We start from the raw sequence: 24,820 nt of genomic DNA, 5'->3' as shown, positions 1-24,820 counted from the left end.
ACAGCGATCAGCTTACAGCCTGGAGCTTGAGCTTTGATTATCCTTATCAGCTTGCATAACTACAAACAGGGACGAACTGGCTGTGTCACAGGTCAGGACACTGTGCTATGCTCATAAACCACAGCCGCTTAGGAGAGATTCTCACACATGCATCCCTCAGCCTGCTCCCTTGTGTAGATCCTTCCACCCAAACACTCTCCTCTACATCCCTGGTAGATGGTCAGTATTTGTGTTCGGCACAATTACAAATGACAGGCTATTTCCTAGTAAAAATATTTACCATTTTCAGGATGCTTGAGCATTATGTATCATGGGACAAGTCCATCTGGCTACGAATGTTGTCGGTGCATAAGAAATCATCTAATCAAAGCCCTTCTAAAAATCTAGCCACTATGAGTCACTTGATAACTCCCTGCAGCAGAGTTCCAGAGCCTGTCTATACCCTGCCTAAAGGAGGCCTGTGTTTCCCTGTATCAAGTCCAAATTGACTGGCCGCTAGTGGAACCCAGTTACTGAGTTGTCAGCATTTGTGTTCGATGATCCCTAGATTTTTCTGACCCTTGAACAAAAAAACCCTCATGTCAGTCTCAAACTTGGCAAGCTTTTCAGAGTATGTGAACTGGGGTGAGAGGGAAAGTGGATTCCCCAGCGGGAAATCAAGAACCCCACTGCAGATGGAGTGGTTTCAATCATTTGTTGGCAATCCTGTTATTTAAGGGCTAGGACTCAGGATTCTATACTCATCTCTGCCACTCGTCAACTGTGAGACCTTCAGCAAATCACCTCAACTCCATGGGCCTCTGCTTCTCCTCCTCCCCTCCCTCACCCTCACCCTCTGCCCCTGTTTGTCTCATCTGTTTTAACTGCAAGCTCTGGGGCAGGGACTGTCTCTCACTATGTGTTTGTACAGTGCCTAGCACTATAGACGGCGGGTATAGGGTTGCCAATTTTGGTTGGACGTATTCCTGGAGATTTAATCACATGACATAATCTTTAATTCAAGATTAATCTTTAATTGCTGGAGACTCCAGGCCAATCCTAGAGGGTTGGCAACCCTAGGCAGCTAGCATAGGCAGGGGAAGGCTGTGCCTCCCCAAACAGTCTGGCGTGGCCCCGCCCATGCTCCACTCCCAGGCCCCCTCCTGCCTGCTTCCAGTTCCTTCCTGCTCTTCGGTGGCCAGCCAAGAGGATGGGGCGGGCAGGGTAGGTCTGGTGAACACAAGGCCCAGCACCACCCATCCAACCAGTGCTGGGACCACTGGGACCACTGGGACCACGTCGCTCACCCAGGCTGGGGGTGCTCCAGCTGCGTTGCTCACTCAGTGCTCCATGGTGCTCTGGCCGGGCTGGGGGTACGCAGGGGAGCCAGTGGCCTTGGGGGGTGGGGTGCTCCAGGCTCTGGCGGGGGAAGGGTATGGAAGAGGAGGGGCGGGGCCTCGGGCAGAGGGGCGGGGCCTCCCCCAACCGTGCATTCACCCGCCACCCATGCCTAGCACAATGAAGTACCAATCTTGTTTGATGCTTCAGATAAATAACAAGAATGTGAATATATTCAACGGTCCCTCCATTTGAAACCTCTCCATTCTGCAGAAAAGGACCTAGGGGTCACAGTGGACGAGAAGCTGGATATGAGTCAACAGTGTGCTCTTGTTGCCAAGAAGGTTAATGGCATTTTGGGCTGTATAAGTAGGGGCATTGCCAGCAGATCGAGGAACGTGATCGTTCCCCTTTATTCGACATTGGTGAGGCCTCATCTGGAATACTGTGTCCAGTTTTGGGCCCCACACTACAAGAAGGATGTGGAAAAATTGGAAAGAGTCCAGCGGAGGGCAACAAAAATTATTAGGGGTCTGGAGCAGATGACTTATGAAGAGAGGCTGAGGGAACTGGGATTGTTTAGTCTCCAGAAGAGAAGAATGAGGGGGGATTTGATAGCTGCTTTCAACTACCTGAGGGGGGGTTCCAAAGAGGATGGAGCTCGGCTGTTCTCAGTGGTGGCAGATGACAGAACAAGGAGCAATGGTCTCAAGTTGCAGTGGGGGAGGTCTAGGTTGGATATTAGGAAAAAAATTTTCACTAGGAGGGTGGTGAAGCACTGGAATGCGTTACCTAGGGAGGTGGTGGAGTCTCCTTCTTTGGAGATTTTTAAGGCCCGGCTTGACAAAGCCCTGGCTGGGATGATTTAGTTGGGAATTGGTCCTGCTTTCAACAGGGGGTTGGACTAGATGACCTCCTGAGGTCCCTTCCAACCCTGATATTCTATGATTCTATGATTCTATGAAACATCATTTGTGGAGCCTATTGATTTGAACTGGTCCACGGAGTTATTTTGATGGCAGGGGACTATGTTTTTTTTAAAAGAAGAGGGCTTCTTTTTATACTGTGAAATAGTTTCCGACAGGAGGGGTTGAAAGCCCCATCACGTGGGTCATTTCCAACTAAATTTGTACACTACCTTGTACAGTTGTATAGGGTTGCCAACAGCCAGAATTTGACCAAAGTATTACAGCCCTCAGGAGACTCACCGATGGTATGCCACAGGCAGAGAACAGGAGGGACTGGTGCATGGTGCATCAATCATTCTGTTTCATTTTGTGTCTGTCCATTCCTCAGTGACTTTTCCCGCCTAAAATCCCCTAAGCATGTGCAGCATTTGAGATGCACTAAGCAGCAGGATTTGAGCCTTCAACCTCCAGCAGTGACCTCTATCACTCAAGCGAAGCTACCAAGGGCTAGATTCACAAAGGGCGCTTAGGGTGCTGCAACAGCTAACTCCTAGGGGCCCTGCCGCCAGTCAAATTCACAACCCCGAGTTAGGCACCCTGTGCATTGTATGGGGAGAGTTACGCACCTCACAAAGGGATTCTCAAAAGCCAGCATGCTGAGCGGGGAGCCCCCTAAACTAGCCAGGAGTGAAATGCAGAGGAAAGGCGTAGGGCTGAGGACCCAAATCCTCAAAGGGACCTAACGCCCATTGATCTGGGGCTTTGGCACCTGACTGATAGGCCAGAGGGAGATGACTGTCCCCGTCTCGGATTCCCAGCCAGGACCCCTGTCCTGGGGTTAGGTGCCTACGACAGATCAGCCTTTACCCATGTAAAACCGGGGGGTAAGGGCAAGACACCCACCCCCCCAGTGGTTAGGACATGCAACTGGGATGCTGGGGCCCTGTTTTCAAATTCCTCACTCTGCCTGCCTTGGAGCTGGGACTGGAAACCAGGCCTCCCACCACCGTGCCCTAACCACCCGGCTATTCCAGGCTCAGGGGTTTGCAGTCTCTCCTGATGCAGCTGTTCTACTTTTTGCATAATTAATTAGCTATTCAATGAAGCAGGGATGTGAACTTAACTCTCCGAACTCCCTGGTGAAGGAGCAAACCACTGAGTCAGTCGCTTGCTCTTGCTCACCCAATTAATATTTAATTGTTAACATTGAGGCTACTTAATCTTTAGACCCGCTTACCAAGGGTTGTGGTGGATTCCCTTTTATTGAAGTACTTAAACAAGGGGAGGGGGTAAAATTTCCAATAATGCTTCAGTCACTTAGGAACCTCAGTCCCCTCTCATTGGAAGTCAAGGAGAGTAAGGTGCCCAAGTCACTTAGGCTATTAAAATATATGACAGATATTAAATATTATAAATCTCCTTTTAATGAGACCCTTGACTGCTCCATGGGTCGCTTTTCAATGGGATATAATATTGTCTGTAGCCAACTGGCTACTTGGTTGTATATGTAAGAGAGACACTATTACCACTGCCCTCTATTGAGTGGAATCAATACTGATCTACTGTGTGTCATAGGCCTTTTATTGTGAAAGCTGAAAGAGTTTAAGGCAGGATAATGTTTTCTGCCCTCACTATTGCTGTGATGTTCAGAGCATCTACAGCACAAAGCACAGTGACAATTTGAAAATCCTAGTAGGCCACTACAATATACTTCTCATTAACTTACTCTCACCAGCCTTAGCCCAGAGGTATCCTATCCCCATGTCAGTTTCTCTCACATTCCCTTTTTCAAGAATTATTCAGGGCTTGTCTACACTACCCGCCGGATCGGTGGGCAGCGATCGATCCAGCAGGAGTTGATTTATCGCGTCTAGTCGACTCCGGTACTCCACCGGAGCGAGAGGCTCAGGCGGAGTCGACAGGGGAGCGTCAGCAGTCGACTCACCACGGTGAAGTCACTGCAGTGAGTAGATCTAAGTACGTCGACTTCAGCTATGTTATTCATGTAGCTGAAGTTGTGTAACTTAGATCGATCCCCCCCTTCCCAGTATAGACCAGGCCTCAGATCTCATGTTCACGTCAGGTTACTCCTCATCTCTTTCTTTTTAAAGAGACTAGATAACTTTACTATTATTCCTCCGGTTTTACCATCGCACCAGTCAACACTGAGCTGTAACGATACTTTGCATCTTCCATCCAAGGCACTCTCCAAACATCAACAAATTTAGCCTTGCAAACTCCCTGGGAGATAAGTATGATTGTCTGCTGTGTTCCAGATAAGGAAGCTGAGGGACAGAGAGAGATTAGGTGACTTGCTCAAGGTCACATAGGAAGTCTGCATAAGAACTGGAAATAAAACCTCAGGTCTCCTGACTCCTAGTCTTCCTTAATTCTCCTTGCTGATAGTATCATTTCCCCCCTCTGTCCATATGTCTCTGGCTGGATCAGAAATGTCCTGCATGGAGTGTGCAGCTGGGAAGTTCTGCAGGATAGAACCTCAAGATACTATGGGCAAGAATTTCAAAAGTGGCTAGTGATTTCGAGTGCCTACATCTTAGAGGCCCAGTTTCAGACATCTTTGAGGCCCCTGACGTTCAGAAAGTGCTGAGCACCTACCCTCTGAGACTCAGCCCCCTTCGAATGGTCTAAAATTAGGCACTTAAAAGATTGCAGCAGACAAAATTACTAAGTCGCTTTTGAAAATCTCAGCCACCATTGTGAGCAATATGAGATTTTAATGTGCCGAAGCCAGAGACTCAGTGACCTGCTGCTGCAGGGATAAACAGTAGTTAAAATGCTCTTAAGCCTACATCCCCATTAACCTTCTCCTACCAGCTGACTTTCCAGAAGCCCTCTTCAAGTTGTAACGAGCTGCCTGTCTCCTGCTACCAGAACCACCCAGAGAGGAATGAGGCTCGCTGACAAATGCATTGCACTCTCCTCTTATCTTTACTAAGTTTCTTGCATTTTTATATGGCACCTTAATAACCCCTCATTTCCATTACAAGTGCATGCTTTCCTTCTGCTTATCTGTATCTCTATGCACTCTTTCTCCATTCCTGCAGCCACACCGCCTGGGGCTATGACCTGGTGAGCTCTCCAAAGCTCAACGGGGTCAGGTCTGCTTAGTAATTGGATGAAGGTCCTCAGACGGAATATGTTGCAAGAAGTCATTCACTAGATGGCGCTTTTCTATCTGCATCAATATTGAGCCCAATGTCCCAGTCTAACGTTAGGGGTGAGAGATGAGATGCAAATCCAATGCCTCAATCGCACGTGGTCATTAAAAGATCCACTGGCATTATCTCAAGAGTAGGATTGTTGACCTCAGTGCTCTGGGCCAGATTTCAACTACATTCTGCCTGACTCAATTCCCCACGTAGTTACAATTGGTTACAGTGCTGTTCACTTCCTGTTGCATGCAGTTAAACAGCTGCTGTGTTCCACCCTAGAGGCAGCTGCATTTCACGGGCAGTTGAGCAACCCCTACATGTACGGTCTCTAAAGTGCTCTGGGATCTTTTCATATGAGAAGTGCTATATAAAATCTGAAGTTATTGTTAAGGAAAAGAATAAAAAATATCTCCAGAGCTGAAGAGTTTCTGTACATGTGTAACCTACACACATGTGGGCATGGTGCTGTGGCACCAAGACCACTTACAGATTAATGAGTCTTAGCTAAGGCCCATGTGGCATTTAGCTCCAGGGGTCCCAGGTTTGATCCTGCCCACCGACGCCCGGGGTCTGTCGGTGTTACACATACTTGAATAAAAGTATCATCTCCCTTACTTGTATGCACTGAGTGACTTACTAACCTTTATAAGCATGCTGAAGTTGTGTTCCAGGACATTGCTCATGTCTTTTGCTTGTAATTTCCTGCATGCTATTTTATTTGTATATTGTTGAATTTGGTAGCCTTCCCAAAGAGAAGAGCCAATGCACAGGTTCTGGCTCAAGTATTCAAGCTAGTCAGGACCTCTCTGTTAACACGCAATATTGGTTTCTGTCCTAAGAACATGTTAGGGTTTTGACTTGGCTTGTTAAATACTCTCCATATTACTAAGTGCAAATAACTGATTGAGCAGCCAGAAGTTAAAGCCATATGTTCCCATTCATAGTAATCAAAATGGACTAAGGTCCACGAAATCTGGTTAAAAAAACAACAACCGACGAGTAAAGTTATCGAGCCAGATCATCAGCTGGTGTAAACATGGCATAGAGCCGTTGAAGTCAATGGCTCTACACCAATTTAAACCAGCTGAAAATCTGCCTCTATGGCTATCTTTGTATTACAGCATGATCCTGGTTATCCAAACAACATGGGTGACACCAAATTTGTTTGGATAACTGGGATTGCATAGACAAGGAGTTAGCTTGTTAGGGAGATTTGTAAAGGGTCTCCAGGAGGCTGGATTATCGTGACTGATCTGTGTTTTCCCGACAGTTATAGCTAGAGCCAGTTGGAACCTTTTCGATTAAATGTTTTTTGTCAAAAAATGCTGTTCCATTGGGTTTCATGGAGACGTATCGATTTTGGCGGGAAGGTTTCTGAGGTCTAGGGCGGGCTCTCTGGTCGCTTCCAAAGAGAGAGAAAGACCCAAATTGGAAAGCTGAACTTTCTGATCCAAAGCTGGATGTTTCAACACTATTCCATTTCACAAAGACATTTGAAAAGTTTTGTATCCTTCCAGTGTGGAATGGAAGCAAAATGTGAAAGCTGTCATGTAATGGAATTGTTCTCCAGTCACTCTAGTTATGGCTCAAGTGCAAAAAGGAAGGTCTTCCCAGAGACTTAGCTACTGAACCTCATGATCACAACCCCTTTCAGTTGACCCAGCCAAAGGCTAAAAAAGTTGCCGCCAACATTCCCAGCTGAAGAGCCAGACATGAAAACAATCCTTTTAGGCAGCTCAGGGACCTGGCACTGAATTGGGCAAATAGACAAACCTTCAAGTTCACATAAGTATGAGGAAGAACTGGGAGTATTAATACATATGCTCAAGTATGATTTACTTGGCATCACAGACATGGTGGGATAAGTCTCATGACTGGACTGTTGGTACACAGGGGTATAGCTTGTTCAGGAAGGACAAGCAGGATAAAAAGTGATGAGGTGTTGCGTTGTATATCAAGAATATATACACTTGTTCTGAGGTCCAGAAGGAGGTGAGGGGCACACCAGTTGAAATTCTCTGGGTAAAGATAAAAGGGGTAAAGAATAGGGGTGATGTCAGGGTAGGGATCTACTAGAGACCACCAATCAGGAAGAGGAGGTGGATGAGGCATTTCTAGAACACATAACAGAAATATCCAAAACACAAGACCTGGTAATAATGGATGACTTTAGCTACCCAGTCATCGGTTAGAAAAGTAATATGGCAAAACACAAAATGTCCAGTATAGTCTTAGAATGTATTAAGGAAAAATGTGTGTTTCAGAAAACAGAGGACGTTATAAGAGGGACAGTCATTTTAGACTTGATTCTGGTCAATAGGGAGGAATTGGTAGCAAATCTGAAGGTGGAAGGCAATTTGAGTGAAAGTGATAGATTTCATGATTCTAAGGAAAGGCGGGAGTGAGAGCAGCAGAATAAGGACAATGGACTTCAAAAAAGCAGACCTCAACAAATACAGAGAACTGGTAGGTAAGGTCCCATGGGAAGAAAATCTAAGGGAAAAAGTTGTTCAGGAAAGCTGTCAGTTTCTCAAGGAGGTAGTTTTGAAGGTACAACTGCAAACTATTCTGGTGCGATAGAAAGATAGGAAGCACAATAAGAGGGCAATATGGCTCCATCTGGAACTCTTTAATGACCTCAAAATCAAAAAGGAATACTATAGAAAGTGGAAACATAGATGAATTGCTAAGGATGAGTACAAAAGAATGGGACAACCATGTAGTGACAAAATCAGATAGGTTAAGACACAAAATAAGTTACATCTAGCAAGGGACATAAAGGCAACAAGAAGAGGTTATTTAAATATATTAGGAGCAAGAAAAAAACTAAGAAAATGTAGGTTCTCTCCTTAGCAGAGAAGGAGAGTTATTATGGATGACATTAAGAAGGCTAATGAGTTGAATGCCTATTTTGCTACAAGTTTCATGAAAAATGTTAATGATGTTCAGATACTCAACACAATTAGAATTAACAACAAAGGGGAAGGAATGCAAGCCAAAAGAGGGAAAGAACAGGTTAAAGAATATTTAGTTAAGTTAGATATATTCAAGTTGAAGGACAGGATTAGAATTTAAAATGACCTTGACAATGCAGAGAATTGGTCTGAATTCAACAGATGAAATTCAATAAAGACAAATGCAAAGTACTTCACTTAGGAAGGAAAACTCAAATGCACAACTACAGATTGAGCAATAAATGGCTAGTTGGTAGTACTGCTGAAAAAGATCTGGGGGTTATAGTGGATCACAAATTGAATGAGAGTGAACAATGTGATGCATCTGCCAAAAAAAAAGGCTAATATCATTCTGGGGCGTATTAACAAGAGTGTCGTACATAAGACATGGGAGGTAATTGTCCGGCTGTACTTGGCACTGGTGAGGCTTCAACTGGAGCACAGTGTCCACTTCTGGGTGCCATACTTTAGGGAAGATGCAGAGAAATTGTTGAGAGTACAGAGAAGAGCAACCAAATTGATCAAAGGTTTAGAAAACCTGACCTCTGAGGAAAGGTTAAAAAATTGGGCATGTTTAGTCTTGAGAAAAGAAGACTGAGGGACAACCTGATAACAGTCTTCAGCTATGGTACGAGCTGTTATAAAGAGGCCTGTGATCAATTGTTCTCCAAGTCCACTGAAGGTGGGACATGAAGTAATGGGCTTAATCTGCAGCAAGGAAGATTTAGGTTAGATACTAGGAAAAACTTTCTAACTATAAGGGTAGTTAAACTCTGAAATAGGCTTCTAAGGGAGGTTGTGGAATCCCCGTCACTGGAGGTTTTAAAGAACAGGTTGGACAAACATCTGTCAGGGATGGTCTAGAAATACTCAGCCCTGCCTCAGCAGAGGGGGCTGGACTTGGTGACTTCTCGAGGTCTCTTCCAGCCCTACATTTCTGTGATTCTATAAGACGCAGTGTATTGGACGCAGCATCCGTGTGAGCTGGTCGGGTAGCAGAAAGAGTGTGTTTCAAGGCAAGATGAAGAGGATGACACTTGGTATGCATGGTGAGGGAAGCGGACTGCTGGAATAGCAGGCAGTCCTGGTGTTTTCCCAGCTGCTAACCATCAGCAGTCCTCAACATGATATGGAACCAGCCACGCCATTTGCAGAGCCCTGAAAAGTCTGGTAGAGTCACAGGGCTCTGAAAAGTGTATGGTTTATCTGGCCTTGGTTCCATTGCCAGAGAGTGGAGTCTGGCAGCAAAGAGAGGTCTCCCCTTCCCCAGAGGTGATTGGGGCCCAGTCTCTGTGTACCTGAATCAGTGCTGGATGCTGGAACTAAAGGCTGGTCTACTCTGGGGGGGGGGGGGGGGGGAATCGATCTAAGATACGCAACTTCAGCTACGCTATTCATGTAGCTGAAGTCGAAGTATCTTAGTTCGACTTACCTGGCCGTCCTCATGGCGGCAAGTCGACCGCCGCGGCTCCCCCGTCAACTCCGCTTACTCCTCCTGCCGAGGTGGAGTATGGGCATCGATTTGGGGATCGATTTATCGCGTCTAGATGAGACGCGATAAATCGATCCCCGATAGATCGATTACTACCCGCCGATCCGGCGGGTAGTGTAGACGTGGCCTCAGAGTGCCCCATTTGGCCATTTGCTTACTAGGGCCTGATCCAAAGTCCATTGGATGGAGACTTTCCACTGACTTCAGTGGGTGTTGAATCAGGTCCTGCCCTGTTTCATTGTGTCTTCCAGTGCTGGAAATGGCCCTGCCTGGAAATGGGATTCTTAAGCCAGGAGGCGGGTTTCCTAGCCTGCTGCTGTGTTCTTCAGAGGAGGTGCTCATGTCATTCCGTTGGGAAGGGTCACTCATATTCACCACTCAGTAACAGATCCCTGCATCCTTCCCTCTTCCACAGCTACCAGGGAGTCGGCCTTCGTCCACGCCATCGCCTCTGCGGGTGTTGCTTTTGCGGTGACCAGATCCTGCGCCGAGGGCTCAGCCACCATCTGCGGCTGCGATACCCGCCACAAGGGGCCCCCCGGGGAAGGCTGGAAATGGGGAGGCTGCAGTGAGGACGTGGAGTTTGGGACCATGGTGTCTCGAGAGTTCGCGGACGCCCGGGAGAACAGGCCGGATGCTCGGTCAGCCATGAACAGGCACAACAACGAAGCTGGGAGAACAGTAAGGCCATGCGGTTTCATTTTATTGAGCCCCTAAAAACATTTCCTTCCACCCCCGAAAATCCTAGGTGAACGGCAAGAAGAACCTCAGGTGAACTGGGTTCAACATTGTAGCCCCCTACTTCCCAGTGTGTGTTATAGATTCCCCTCTGTGCCCGATCCACAGAGGATGAGAGTCTGCTATAGCTGCCAGCTATGGGTCTTAGGCCTAGATCCTCAAAGGCATTTAGGTGCCTAACTCCCATTGAGGGCATTCCTTTGAGGATTTGGGCCTTAGCCTGTTAGTTCAAGCCATGGAAGCTCATGTGCTCAGCTCTGAAGATCTTAGGTTCAATACAAATGAAAACTAAGAGGATGGTCATCCCATGCAGACTTCCCTGTGCTCACAGCCTGGTTTCTGTGCCTCTTCAGGCCTAGCAGGTGCCTAAAATAGTCCCACATTTACTCTCAGTGCCTGGGGTTAGCACTAACCAGCCATGGGGAAAAGGGCTTGCTGTCAACTGGGCAATTTCAGGACAAGGCTTCAGCCTGTCCACCCAGCACACCTGCTTCCTAGCACCACCAGGAAACTTTCTTGGCTTGGAGCTAACTTCTCCAACCCTCACCCCACTATCTGCCTCACAAAAGTTGCTTCCTGTTCTCTCCCCCCTACAGAGAGCTCCTGGTTTCTCCTATATCGGGACCAAACTTCATTAAATCATAGAATCAAAATACCTTAACCTGATCCTACTCCCTTATTAAGTTGTTATTGACAATGGGGGAAGGAATGGGGCCTGTTCACTTCCATAGAAACATATGACTACAAAGTAGTCACTCCTCCAATATAGAGTTCCACTACTGTATGTAACCACAGTCCAGAACAGGCCAAAACCTCAGAGTGAGATCCTCAACTGATGGAGATGGGTGAAGCTCCATTGAAGCCAATAGAGTTATTCCAGTCTACACCAGCTAAGAATCTGGCCCGAGATGTGGAGCACAGACCTTTAAAATTCAAGATGAAGTCCCACCACAAAATGAGGGATGCAGCAACTCAATAGCAGAAGAGGGAAGCAAGACATATCGCCAGTGGTCATTTGACATAAAGTTGTCCATCGGGTCCTGGGTACCATGGGTTACTCAGCATTTCTGATGGCAGTAAAAGACAGGGATAACGAGTACAGCCACAGGGTTGGTAGGATGGAAATGAGGGATTTGTCTCATAATGAGAATCAATAAAAAGATACAATATTAGCTGTAAGTTCAACAGTGACAATTTAGGCTCTTGTACGGGCTATCTTCATCTTCGGTCCAACCTCAAGACGCCGATCCAGTTTTAGGCCCCTTACAAATATCATAGATCAGATAGAAAATGGCAGAACATTAAAACTGAAATCCTGTTGCTTCAGAAATAGCATATGTTTTCCATTCACACCATGCTAACACTCATTAGTGCACAAGTATTTCCAGCTAATAAAACTGAGCAGTAGGGGAAGTCTGAACCAATTTTCATAAGAATTCAAATCCAATCTCCAGACCAAAAGCTTTGACTGAGATTTGGATGATTATATGAACCAGACATTTTGCGGTTCTCCCATTGCTAATTACAATCTCCTTGGCAATGAATGAAGCTGCCTAACTGGCCAAAAAAACCCACCCAAAAAACGTTGATCGCACAGTGTAGTTGCTGATTCATGGCAAATCTTTTGGACTTAGCTTGGCACTAGTCTGTTCATGCATTCAGAAATTTGCTGATCGGCTCTGAATAACACAGCTTATTGAGTAAATTGTATCAGGTGGTGAGCAGTGCTGTGGAAATCTTTGGATCAATTTCAGCCATGGGTGAGGCAAGCATAACTCTCATTGAAGCCAATGGTGATTTCTTCTGTTTAGGCCAGGACTGAATTTCACCCGTTCCATCTGGTAACCATGCCGCCCGTAGATGCAGCATTGCCAACACCAAGCCTTCAAAAAACTCAAGAGTCAGGCTTCTCAAATCATGCGACTGGCTTAAAAAATAATCATACAGTTTGTGTTCTTTTCATTTACCTGCTGGTTTCTGCACCTTTAGCAACCTAGGGGGTGGAGGAGGCTAGAAACTTACTTTTTGTTTTAGATCCTCACCTATTCACATGCCTCCAGGAGCTGGGGCCTTAAGGAAAACGCCAACTACCAACGTGATAAAATTGCAAGAGTTGGCAAGACTGTGAGCTGTGCTCTCAGCTGTTAAGGTGTGACCTGCTCAACACACTGTTGAGAGGCCGGTGAAGAAAATCCTAGGGTGCAGCAGGAAGTGGCATTGGTGATTCAGTGGGTGACACTCTCCCCCTTGACTCAAGTCTCTTTTGCAAGAAAAGGGAGCTCTGATGACCGAGCTAAATTGTAGTTTGGATAATCATAGCACATTTCACCCGTGAATTCTCCCTGCAGTTTAAATCGGCTTATGAATCCTTCTTCATTCCCCGTCCTAAAGTATCGTTTAGCTTGGCTAAGTGCTGTTAAAAAGCTGCAGTATTCCACCTCAGAGGTGGCTGCATTTCACTCCTGAGCAAAGTGGTCTTTGTGTGTGAATATAGCTATAGAAATATTTACACACACAGGTACAGGAATGACTTCACCCATCATTGAAAGCACTTTATGGAGACCACATCCAATCCCTGACTGGTGTATATCGTTGTAGTTAATGAAGCTAAACTGGTTTACACACCAGCTGAGGAACTCTGCCTGGCATTCTTTGGGATGAGAAGTGCTAGGTAAATAACAGAATGTATTTTTGATTCATATTATGGGCTAATAGTTTCCCTCTTCCTTTTTTCTCTCTTTTCTAGTCCATTATTGATCACATGCATCTGAAGTGCAAATGTCATGGTCTGTCAGGCAGCTGTGAGGTGAAGACATGCTGGTGGTCCCAGCCAGACTTCAGGGTCATCGGTGACTATCTCAAGGACAAGTACGACAGCGCTTCTGAAATGGTGGTGGAGAAGCATCGGGAGTCCCGTGGCTGGGTCGAGACGCTCAGGCCCAAGTACAACTTCTTCAAGGCCCCAACTGAGAGAGACCTGGTTTACTATGAGAACTCACCAAACTTTTGTGAGCCGAACCCCGAGACGGGCTCCTTTGGGACCCGCGACCGGATCTGCAACGTCACCTCCCACGGGATCGACGGATGCGACCTTCTGTGCTGCGGCCGCGGGCACAACACAAGGACTGAGAAACGGAAAGAGAAGTGCCACTGTATCTTCCACTGGTGCTGCTACGTCAGCTGCCAGGAATGCATACGAGTCTACGACGTTCACACGTGCAAGTAAAGCAGGAGTTCCCTGGACAGGCTCCGTGCGGAGAAATGGATTTGAGCCTGCTTCTTCTGAGGTTGTGTAGATGGGAAAGATCTACCTTTTTTTTATAGTAAAAGAAAAAATAAAAAAGGCTAAAACTGGCTGGATAGAATAGATCTAATGACTTCTTGGTCGTCCCAAGATGCATCTGGAGGCTAACATTACAAACATGGAACTCCATACAAAAAGATTATGCACCGGTTAGGAGGCTGTGATTTCTTTAACTACCCAACAGAACAGAACTGCGGAGAAGATTGTTAGCAGGGGCAATGACTCTTTGCTCTTCTCTCAACTAACCTGAAGAGACTCATGCTATTAAGTGTCCTTTGAAAGACTTGCAACTTCCTAAACACCTCCTGTTCCCAACCCAATAGGAAGAGGTGATGTCGGACAACAGCTCTCAGCGTCCTGAGATCCTTTCCAAGCCCCAGCAACCAGAGTCTGTGTGCAAAATGAATGGCAAAAAATTAAAATAAAATAAAATAAAATATTCAATTCATTAAAAAAACAAACAAACCCTTCTTCCACTTCTTCCGGGAACAGGGGAATTCTGCAAACATTCCTTAGTGCTGTAGAATGGACAAGCTCTTAGCATGAACTTTTTAACATACTGGTTTCTGCCGGATTTGACATAGGACGCAGTGACACATTTAGTACTTCTGCAGAGAAAGAGACTGCGGATGGATTGGTACCAAGGTGCCACTGACACCAGTGCAACAGGCGTGGTAGATGCTGTGATCTAGATACACATGCGTGCACGTCGTACGTAAAAACTCTGTGCCCAGAAGGGGACCCAGCAAACGCATGGCCACGGAGACCGAGCTGTCTCTTTTTCCTCAGCAGACGCACCAGCAGACATTGACCCAAGTGTGGCCTGTGGAGGCAGGGGTGTGACTCAGCCGATTAGAAAGAGGATGCCCGTTGAGACGTGCAGTGGGGTAGGGCGCAAACCGCCTGTGATTAAGGTGGTGAGGACATCGTTTCTTTGCACCACAGGCCAGCAAGGAAAGGAGAGCAGGAAAGGTGTTTCCCCACCTCTGCTTAAGAAACAAAGTAACCTTGGAAAGTGCACTTAGTTCATTTCATCGGCTCTGTACAGCTCCTGCAGAACCCTCAGAACAGAACTCTGTAGGGAACAGCGGTTCTGAAGGCCGGTGTGATATGTGTTGCTAGACAAACCCTGACCTAGAACAGCCTTGGACTCTGGCCAAGTTTGGAGCCAGCTCCAACCTCCGCAACTAGTGTCTCTATAACAGGCCAAATCAAAAACCTTGTGTCGGAACCACCCTCGACTTTGGGAAAGTTTGGATCCAGCTCCAAATCCCAACGCTGCAGCACAGCCCTCTCTCTGCTGTTAGGCTGTTTCGCCTCTTTGACTCCATTCCTTTGCCCGTGTTGCAAGTTGTCGTACCTCTGATACCTAGATCGGGATTGCCAATTTACAGCAGCAAATGTAACTTGCTGTCTGGCAATCCGGGCTCCACCTGGGGTTGTGGGTTCTCAGGCCTGACTCTTCACACCCTCACAGTGGCTGGGGGTCCCATCTAGAGAAATGGGAAAGGGACTGATTTTTTTTTCTTCCTTTTTCCATCAAGAATTGCAGAAATGGAAATGAGGATAGAGCAATGGGAGCCTTGCCACTGACTGCCAGGGGAGCTGGATCACGACTTTGGGCTAGGTTGTGACTACACACCTGCGTGGGGAAATACAAGCACCTCCTCGATCCCCACGTGCTGGCTTGCCCTCTGCAACCCGAGCAGGTGAGCTGGGAGAATGCAGCCGAGACAAGGAATGAACGGAGCCTAATCCCCACGGAGAAAAATGGGGAGGGAGTTGTGCCCCAGAGGCACGTCTCTGAGTCCCAGCGCCTCCCGGACTACTTCTAAATTGAGCTGTGCCCAGAGGCACAAGCTAGCCCTCTGGATTGACGGGGTCAGTTTTGTCTACTCTGTGTCTAAAGGCTGACTGATGCCAGAGTGACTTCATCTGTGGTTTAGAAAAGAGAAAGAACGTATACATAGAGAATTAGGCATGGTTTTGCATCCCTGCCCATCTTGGCTAATAACCATTGCAGAAGGAAATGGCCTAGGATAGGGATAGTCTTGCGCTAGCTTTAAAAGGAAGGGAAACAGCTGGACATTTTAGAAAATCTTATCTGAAGCGGAAGGAGTCCTTAAAACAAACTGGAAAAGATTTGGTAAGGAAAAAAGAAATGCAGTTGTTTAAGATCACGATCCAGGGACAGCAAACACATGGGCAGACGCTAGGCCGGTCGCTTAATGCACTTCTAGAAGGAGCTCGCATGCCTTGAGGATGAGGGCTGCACCAGAGCCTGAACAACACAGAGCACAAGTGTGGGTTTAACAATCACTGGGGGCTAACGTCACTGCTGGTGCAATTCCATTGACTTTCAATGGGATTAGGCCAGCAGAGAATTTAGCCCTTATACATTGGAGTACGGTAGTTTAAAATCTGTCCTTGCTTAACGCCCATGCAAAGACATGAGTTAGGGGTTCTGAGTGTCCCTGGGGAGAACCAGCCAGCCTGACTCTGGCCTCACATCACTTCTGCAGCATTTTAGCTCCACCAAGAGTTACTTCTGATTTACCCCACTGTGAGTGCGATCAGAATCAAGCCCACCATCGCTAGCTCTCAACTCTGCTTGGGAAGTGTGAGGAAAAGTCTAGGCACTTGCTAAGCAACGGCCTGTTCTGGGGAACACACAAAATCTTGAGCCTAAATTGTGGCAGATGGGTGAAATGAGGAACAGATCTGCAGTGGAGATGGGCCTCAAGCTGCCACGTTCAGACTGGGGTTCAGATTTCAAACAGCTTGACATTTGGGGGCGCCCCCCGCAGAACCAAGGATTTTGAGCTAGGCCCATATTCAATTTCTCAACATCTTTCTTGTTCTATTGTAAATATTCATCATCATATAGCCTAAGGAGGCGATCCAGCCCCCATTTCAAACAGTGAAAAGACAACTGCATGCATTCTGTTAATGACCCCAAATGCATTTGTGAGTTCTAGTCCCAGGTCTGATCCTTCAGAGGAGAGAGAGATGGTTTAGCCAGAGGTCTGGGTGCCACCGGTCTGCTAGCCCTGAGACTGGCTCCATCTATCACCTTGGGCAAGTCACTGGGACCTCATGTTGCAAAACTGGCCACTGATTTGGGGCATCCAATTTAAGGTGTCTTAAGGAGTCTCACCTTGAATTTGCACCCAAGACCCAAGGCCACTTCTGGAAAATTAGGGCCACAGCCTCTCTCTGCTTCAGGTTGTCATATTGTGTAACAGGCGTGATACCGCCTGCTTCCCTGAGGTGTCGTATTCATTACTTACTGTCTGGGAAGCACTTTGCAAATGTCAAATGCTAAGAGTCACCATAATCTTAAACAGGGTTTCACAAAATCTTTCCCTTCCACCTTTATTTATTCTGTATACACAACACACTTAGGTCAAAAACCACAGCACCATTCATCTCCTAACGCTGACAAATGTGAACTGTCCCGCCCACCCTGAATAAAACGCAGTGTTTTTCCCTTGTCTTCTTGCGTGTGACCAAATGTATCTTGGGAGCAGACGGCACATACCGTGAGGGGGAAAGATACATCAAGCCAAGAAACACAGCTGTATAAAGAAAAATAAGTAAGAAAGAAAAAAACATAATCCTCTTCTTAAATGCTGCTATTCCACATCTACTGTAGCTATAAAACCAGGCCTGATGGGTCACAATGATCCCTGATACAACTCCATTGCAGCCAGTGGAGGGACCCCAGGGAAGAATTTGGCCTTATTTTGTTTTCTTTCTATGAAAGAAATTGGTTTTTGTTTTGTTTTGGTTGGTTGTTTTGTTTTGTTTTTTGACTTAGGGGGTGTTTATTTTAGGGTCAAAGGAAGAAAAAGGGAGGGAAAAGGTGTGAAGTTTTCTACCAACCTCCTGCCCTCCCCCCCACACCCCCCCGGAGATACCTGTTCATGGCTTAGGTGGGTTTCAATAGGGCGTGTAGTGTCAGGTACTATGGGTCTGATCAAAAGCATATTGAAGGCAATGGGAATCTTTCCTCTGATTTCAATGGGCTTTGCAGCTAGTTTTATGGCAGTCGGGGCCTAAGCCTGAGAGAAGACTGAGTATAACCCACTTGTAAAGTGTATGTGTGGTGTCCCCCTCCAGTGGCTAGTCCACAGACAGGAGAACACCCTACTACTGCAGCCAGCGTCACTCCTTTAGCTGAAGTGGTAGTGTTTGATGCTGAAGGGGCTAGGTTCAAGCCTGCTGAGGATATGCAATGGGAGAGGGCGGTCACAGCAGCAGTACCTAATAGGAGGCGTGGGTGCTCACCTGAGCATCGACTCCTCTTCGGAGCTGCCATAGGCTTCTCTCGACTCCTTAACTACAGGTTTGGGAAGAAATGTATTTATGTTCGGGCTAAGCTGGACCCTAGGATGTAGACAACTTCCTGTCTCCCACGGCCCTGAGCCTTTCCTCCTTCAGAGCTGAAGCCACCAAGCAGGAAAGACCTTCCAGACAGTGATGTACCCAGGAAAATGGGCTGTGTGCCCAGGGTAATAGCCCCTCTAGCTGCATATCCAGGGAGGGGGGCTGTAGAAGGGGCAGTACGAAGGTGGGAGGGGAGGCTGTTTGGGGGTGGGAGACGCCCTGTCTGTGTTTCAATGGCTCTCTTTCCCTCGTTCTTTAGTTCTCTGCCGGGTAGCAGCGAAATCCTGGCTCTGATAACAGCTAATGGAGATGCTCTCCCAGCTCTCCCTGGGCAGCAGTGGGGCCTGGTTTGCTTTCTGCTGGATGATTTTCCTGACAGCCCAGGCTCCCATGGCCAGGCCCCAATCTTACTGTCTCCCTCACTCTCTCTTGTGCCCCAAACAGAGCTACTGAGGTTTGGTTCCTGGGTGGTCCAGTGCCAAGCATGGGACCCAGAGGCTGTTGACCTGGGCCTCATCTGCCCATCACATCAGGGTATGAGACACTCCATTTGACACCGAAGATGGGCACTATTAGTGGCCTATATCCTGAGAAAGGGGCCATGAGGAGCTAAGTCCTGATTCTGCCACTGCCTTCCTTTGTGCCCTTGGGCAAATCAATTCCAACTTCCTTTTGCCTCAGTTTCCCCATTTGTCAGGTGGGGATAGTGATACTTCTCCCTCATTGGCAAAGGGGAAGATTTTCAAAGTGGGAGAGGGTCGCTCAACTCCCAGTGAGAATTGGGTGCCTAACTCTCCTTCGTCCCCTTGCCACGCTCCCCCTGAGACCTTAGGAGGGAAACCTATGTATGGGCCTAATTCTGCTCTCACCTGGACTGATGTAAACCCGGAGGAACCCTTTTGGCTTCAACTGTGTTACTCCGGATTAGCACTGGTGTACAAGGGCATGGGGCGGGGACCAATACCATGCAAGCAATTACTTGAGTCTACATTAGTGATTGCTACTGAATTTGACTGAGAGGAGGAGGGGGGTGAATTCTCTGCTATTTCTGCTGGCGAGTACATGATGAAAGTGGAAAAAATCCTACCCCATTCACCTCTGGGTTAAATCCACATGGTTTGTGCATCTAATCCAGGCAGGGCAATCTTCCCCCGTTTCAATGGTCATAAGAATCTTTTCCATGTGGCTCGCTCACCTCTTTTCTCTCGCTCTCTCTTCCTCGGCCTGGCTCTCCTTCCAGAGTGGTTCTTGTGGTGAAAGCCTCAGGCAGCCATGTGTGGGAGTCATCGGGGACATGATGGGAAGCTTTCCCATTTTTCCTTTCCCTTTGCCAGGTTTCTTCACCTTTATTTATTAGTATTTATTTATTTCTCAACACGCAGCCCTCTCCACCAAACAGCCCAAGGGCATGGCTGCTACAGACCTATGCTAACACGCAGCTGCACAGGGCTCTGTGGTTTTTAGGACTAGGGGTGGGGTGGGCACATATTTGTCAGGACCCCTCCCCGGCATGCACCTGTCAACTACCACCACCACTTGGAAAGCATAAGAGGCCCAAACTCCTCCAACCCAGGTGCCAAAACCTTCCTAGAGCTGCCTCCTAGTTGATGAAACCTTCCCTGATACCATGACCCCCTCAACCCATTACCAAAACCCTCCTACATCACAAGCCACCCCAACACAACCAGCTGCCAAGCCCTGTCACTGTCAAACAGGCTACAATTAAGCCTTAGGCCTCTCCACTTCCTACTTTGCACGGAGCACCACCAAACTGGGCCACTGTATTCCTATGGTATCAGTCTCAGTAGTCCATAGACCAAGCCCTGCACAGGCAGGGCCTCGCTTTGCTTTTTGACTATCTGATGAGCCCAGCAGCTGTGCTAAAGCCATGAAATGCAGTCCCATAGGACCACTGGGGCTTCCCCCATCCGCATCCCCGCCTCCCTTCCGAACACAGTCTGCCCTGCTTACATCACCATCTTCAAAGCGGCGTCATTGTCTGTAGCCCCTCCTCCCCACCTTCCACCCCGCTCCCCCTTCGTACAGAATGCACGTGTTATAAAATGAAATTCCAAAGCTATTGTACAAAGTAGGGTTGTCACCTTTTCTTTTTTTTTTTTTTTTTTTTTGGTACTTTGTTAAGTCTGATGATTTTTTTATGATTATTTATTTTATGAATAAATGTATATATTAGCAAGAGTATATATTTGCAGAAATAACTCATCGGGACAGTGTGGTTGCTCAGCGGTTGTGCGTGTGACCTCATTGTCTTTTACCTGATTTTCTACTGACAGCACACTAGCGGTGTCTTGTAACTGTTTTTGTTACCAGTTAAGTTTGATAGATGTGTTAACTTTATAATGAAAATTAAAAAAAAGTATTAATTTTAACCTGTCTGGTTTAGATTTCTTTTTTCCATGTCATTGGGCTACTGTTCTATATTGTGTCTTGCAACAGAGCTGGGGTTAAGTTAATAGATTCATAGATTATAAAGGCAGAAAGAAATATTGTTATCAGGTAGAATAATAGATTCTAAATCCAAAAGAGAATACTTTTATCCTCTTGTCTGACCTCCTCCACGATCCATAGAACTCCCCTGAATTAATTCCTGTTTGAACTAAAGCGTATCTTTTAGAAAAAAACATCCAATCTTGATTTTAAAATGTCCAGTGATGAACGATCCATCACAACCCTTGTTCCAGTGGTTAATTAACTTCCCTGTTAACAAATTTGTACCCTACTTCTAGTATGAATTTGTCTAGATTGAATGTCCAGTCATTGGGTTTTGTTATACTTTTGTCTGCTAGATCAAAAATCTCACTAACAAATTTCTGTTCCCCATGTAGGTACTTAGAGACTGTGACCAAGTCACCCCTTAACCTTCACTTTGTTAAACTCAACAGATTACGTTGCTGGAGTCCATTACTATAAGATGCATAAAGTAATGAAGAAACATGTGGCCCCCTCCTAACAGAGGAGATGTCCTGCTTAGTTCTTGGCTGCCTAGAAGGAACTGCTCAGTCAATAAGAGTCTTCCATTAAGTCTTATGGGTTTGGATAAGTCCAGAATTTTCAGAAGGGCACAGAGTGCCCAGAATTGGGGGCAAGTTTTCAAAAAAGTTCAGCAGGATGGGTCAGGAGGATGGTAGATGCTGAGCTCTTTTGAAAAATCTGGCCCTAAAAGAGAAGGGAGAGAGAGAGAGAGAGAGAGAGAGAGACCTCAAAAAGCACGCACAAACGTTCACTATATTTGTCACTTTTTAAACTAAGGTGGTTCTGGTGAAATGGGACAGTCCACTCGATGCCCAGGAGACTAAAGTCCTCCACTGATCTCCTCAGAACAGATACATCATAGGGAATGGCCGTGCAATTCCCCACTGACGCTGCCCTGCCCAGAAATGATGGGTGAGAAGGCATCCTTTCAGAGACTCTCGTGAACATTTCACTACCAAATGGAAGGGACTCTGGGGCCATCTCCCCGCCTCTGTTGGACTTTACCCCTCCACACATGTGCTCTGAATACCACAGATACTACAAACAGGAATTAATTCAGGGGAGGTCTATGGCTATGGGGCTATGGAAGGTTCTATGCGGGTCAGACTTTCTGATCCCGTCTGGCCTTATAATCTATGTTTTGCCCTACCTGACAGGGATGACTTATCCCTAGAGCTCATAAAAATCCTTCTGAAGGAGGGTGATCCTGTGGCTAAGGCAGACTCCCATGCGACTTTGAACAAGTCATTGAGGCCCAGGGCCTCAAAAGGTATTGAGGTGCCTCAAAGCCTTGGGGTATCTGGGTCTTATTCTTTCTGTGCCTCAGTTCCTCATAGGTAAAGTGGGGATAATTAAACTTCTATACGTCCGCATTAGCTGGTCAGCCACCAGTGTCATGAAAAGGCCTGTGTAACCCACACACCTCCTGGGTGTGGTGTTCTGTCCCCCGTAGTGGCACTGAGACCACTTAGCGATTAATGAGTCTGCTACAGCCCTCGCTAGGCGCCTATAGCTTTTAGCTCATGCAGTAGAGGCTTGTGCATTTAGCTGCAGAGGTCCCAGGTTCAATCCCGCCCGCCGACAACTGGAGTCTGTCGGTGTTACACCTGTAAATGAGAAGAGGGTGTTTTCTGCCTTTGGCGTGGACCCATGGGCAGGTATTTTCCAAACAGATATAGCACGGATGAGCTGCCCCAGCAAAGTATTCCCACCGCCCGGCTTTGAATTACACCACACTGGGTTATCATACTCAGCATATTTTCCAGGAAGAAATGATAAATATTCTCAGCAAAGGACCCTTGAAATAAGTTTATTTGCCAAGTGGTGTGGCCTGCTTGGTCGGATAGGGGAAAGCATTTTTTTGTTTAACTGGACAAAACAAACACCTAGATTCCCCCAGCACCCACATTACCTGCTCTCTGCAAGCATAGGTACTCCTGGTGGGTGGGGTTTATCCCAGGTTAAGGGGAAAATTTGGGGATGGGGGTGGTTATTATCTAGGTAACACAGCACCTGGACCAGGAGTGGCTACCAATAGGGGAAATGTGGTAGTCCTGCCTCTCTGATGAGAAACAGCAACAAAAGTTATTGCTCATATACAGCTACGACAATGGGTTGTGTGTGTGGATGTGTGTTCACTGACAGCTGGACAGAGACCTCCAACATAGGTCACCTACTGGCCATCAGACAGCAGCTATGCATAATAACTATGGTTTGGGGCCAAAATTGGGGCAAAATGCTCTGTGCTCTAAGCTCCTATCAAAGGCAATGGGAGTTGCGGCCACTTAGCCTCTGGGAGAAACATCAGATCCTTAACTATTGTTCAGTGCAGGGTTGATTAGCCAATTCCTCCTGATTCATAGATTCATGGATTCCAATGACAGGAGGGCTCACTGCGATCATCTAGTCTGAACTCCTGTATCACACAGGCCATAGAGCGTCCCCCAAATAATTCCTAGAGCAGCACTTTTTGGAAAACATCCAAGCTTGATTTAAAAATTGTCAGTGATGGAGAACCCACCACGACCCTTGGTAAATTGTTCCAGCGGTAAATAATCCTCCCTGTTAAAAATGTAGGCTTTATTTCCAGTCTGAATTTGTCTAGCTTCATCTTTCAACCCTGGGATCATTCAAACAAGTCCAGAACCATGCCCAGTATAATTTGGAAGTGTTGTCACCCATTTCTCCCTTGCCTGGCTTTGGAATTTGCTTACTGTGCCCTTTTATTTGCAGGTGGGGATTTTTTTTTTCTTCCATTGTATATGCATTCGGTGGCACATAGCCAGAATTGCATTCCACAGGGCTACAATCCAGTCTGGGATTTACTTGCGAGTGTCAACAGGTGAAAAGTGTTAACTAATGAACTTGGTGCTAGTGTTACAGAGAGGTCAACTCTGGGTGTCTGTCAGATGGCTTGGAGAAAGGACAGCAGGATTAAACAGATTTCTACATCCATCTATAATGAGAAAAACATACCTACGGGACAACCCTGCCCATTGAAACCCCATTCCGCTGCCTGGTTCATTCAAATTTTGGTTGAGCACAGCGTTTCTTTTCATCTCCAGAGATTGTGTGTTTATCCCCAGAGAAAGTACAACATGAGCAGTGGCAGTTGGCAAGCTTCCTTCACGCATCACCCCCTCACGAGCAATGTGCCTGCATTCAGGGCACCTCTAGGAATGAAGAGCTGTTCTGAATCTATACCCCATTCAGACCTCAAGTTCCAGCAGAGGCTGCTGAGATGAGTATCAATTGAGATGGTTGGGATTTGTGATGTGAAGACCTGTCCCTGTGGATTGGGCTGAGGTCACAAATTCATTCATATAGACCACTGAACAGCCATCAGATGGTTTCATCTTCCGGAGATCTGGGACCAACACCATAGAAGATTGGACTCAGTCATGTCAGAGGAACACCTTGGTTTCCATTACATCAGTTTGGCTAGGAAAGTGTTTCAATTAATTGTAGCGGGTGGGACAAATGTGTGTAGCTATGTGACTTTGGCTGATATTCACAGCTAAATCAGTAAATACTCTTACTACCCGAGTAACTGTAGATTAGGAACCTGGACCCACAAGCCTTCCACACACAGAAGTCAACATGTGGAAGGCTTGCGGACATGGCCTTAGCACTTCAGGATCTGAATAGATTGCCCATCTGGTTTTTGGTGTAACAAGCTAGCAGGGCCTGCCTGAAACACTCCACCCCCTTAGCAGGTGTTGGTTCTGCTGGGGAAAAAAGTGTTATATAGACGCATAGAAATGTAGGGCTGGAAGGGACCTTGAGAAGTCATCTAGTCCACTCCCCTGCCCTGAGGCAGGATTAAGCAAACCTAGACCATCCCTGGCACGTATTTGTCCAACCTGTTCTTAACAACCACCAATGATGGGGAATCCACAACCTCCCCTGGGTAACCTGTTCTTTAGAGTTTTAGAAAGTTTTTCCTAATATCCAACCTGAATCTCCCTTGCTGCAGATTAAGCCCATTACGTCTTGTCCTACCTTCAGTGGACACGGAGCACAAATGATCACCATCCTCTTTAGAACAGCCC

The 24,820-nt window shown here is 46.8% G+C and overlaps 1 protein-coding gene across 1 annotated transcript in view; it reads left to right on the top strand.

Annotated features, from left to right (window-relative positions):
* The window catches only part of WNT3A (Wnt family member 3A), a 120,288-nt gene extending 106,480 nt beyond the window's left edge, over nucleotides 1-13,808 (top strand). The window contains exons 3-4 of the mRNA XM_065397987.1: nucleotides 10,260-10,525; nucleotides 13,329-13,808. Coding sequence (XP_065254059.1) covers nucleotides 10,260-10,525; nucleotides 13,329-13,808 — 746 coding nt within the window. The remainder of the gene's footprint in view (nucleotides 1-10,259; nucleotides 10,526-13,328) is intronic.
* The last annotated feature ends 11,012 nt before the right edge of the window (nucleotides 13,809-24,820 follow it).

Source organism: Emys orbicularis, chromosome 2, assembly GCF_028017835.1.
Source record: "Emys orbicularis isolate rEmyOrb1 chromosome 2, rEmyOrb1.hap1, whole genome shotgun sequence".
Lineage (NCBI taxonomy): Eukaryota > Metazoa > Chordata > Testudines > Emydidae > Emys > Emys orbicularis.
The sequence above is the reverse complement of the archived record's forward strand: the minus strand, read 5'-3'. Positions and strand labels throughout refer to the sequence as shown.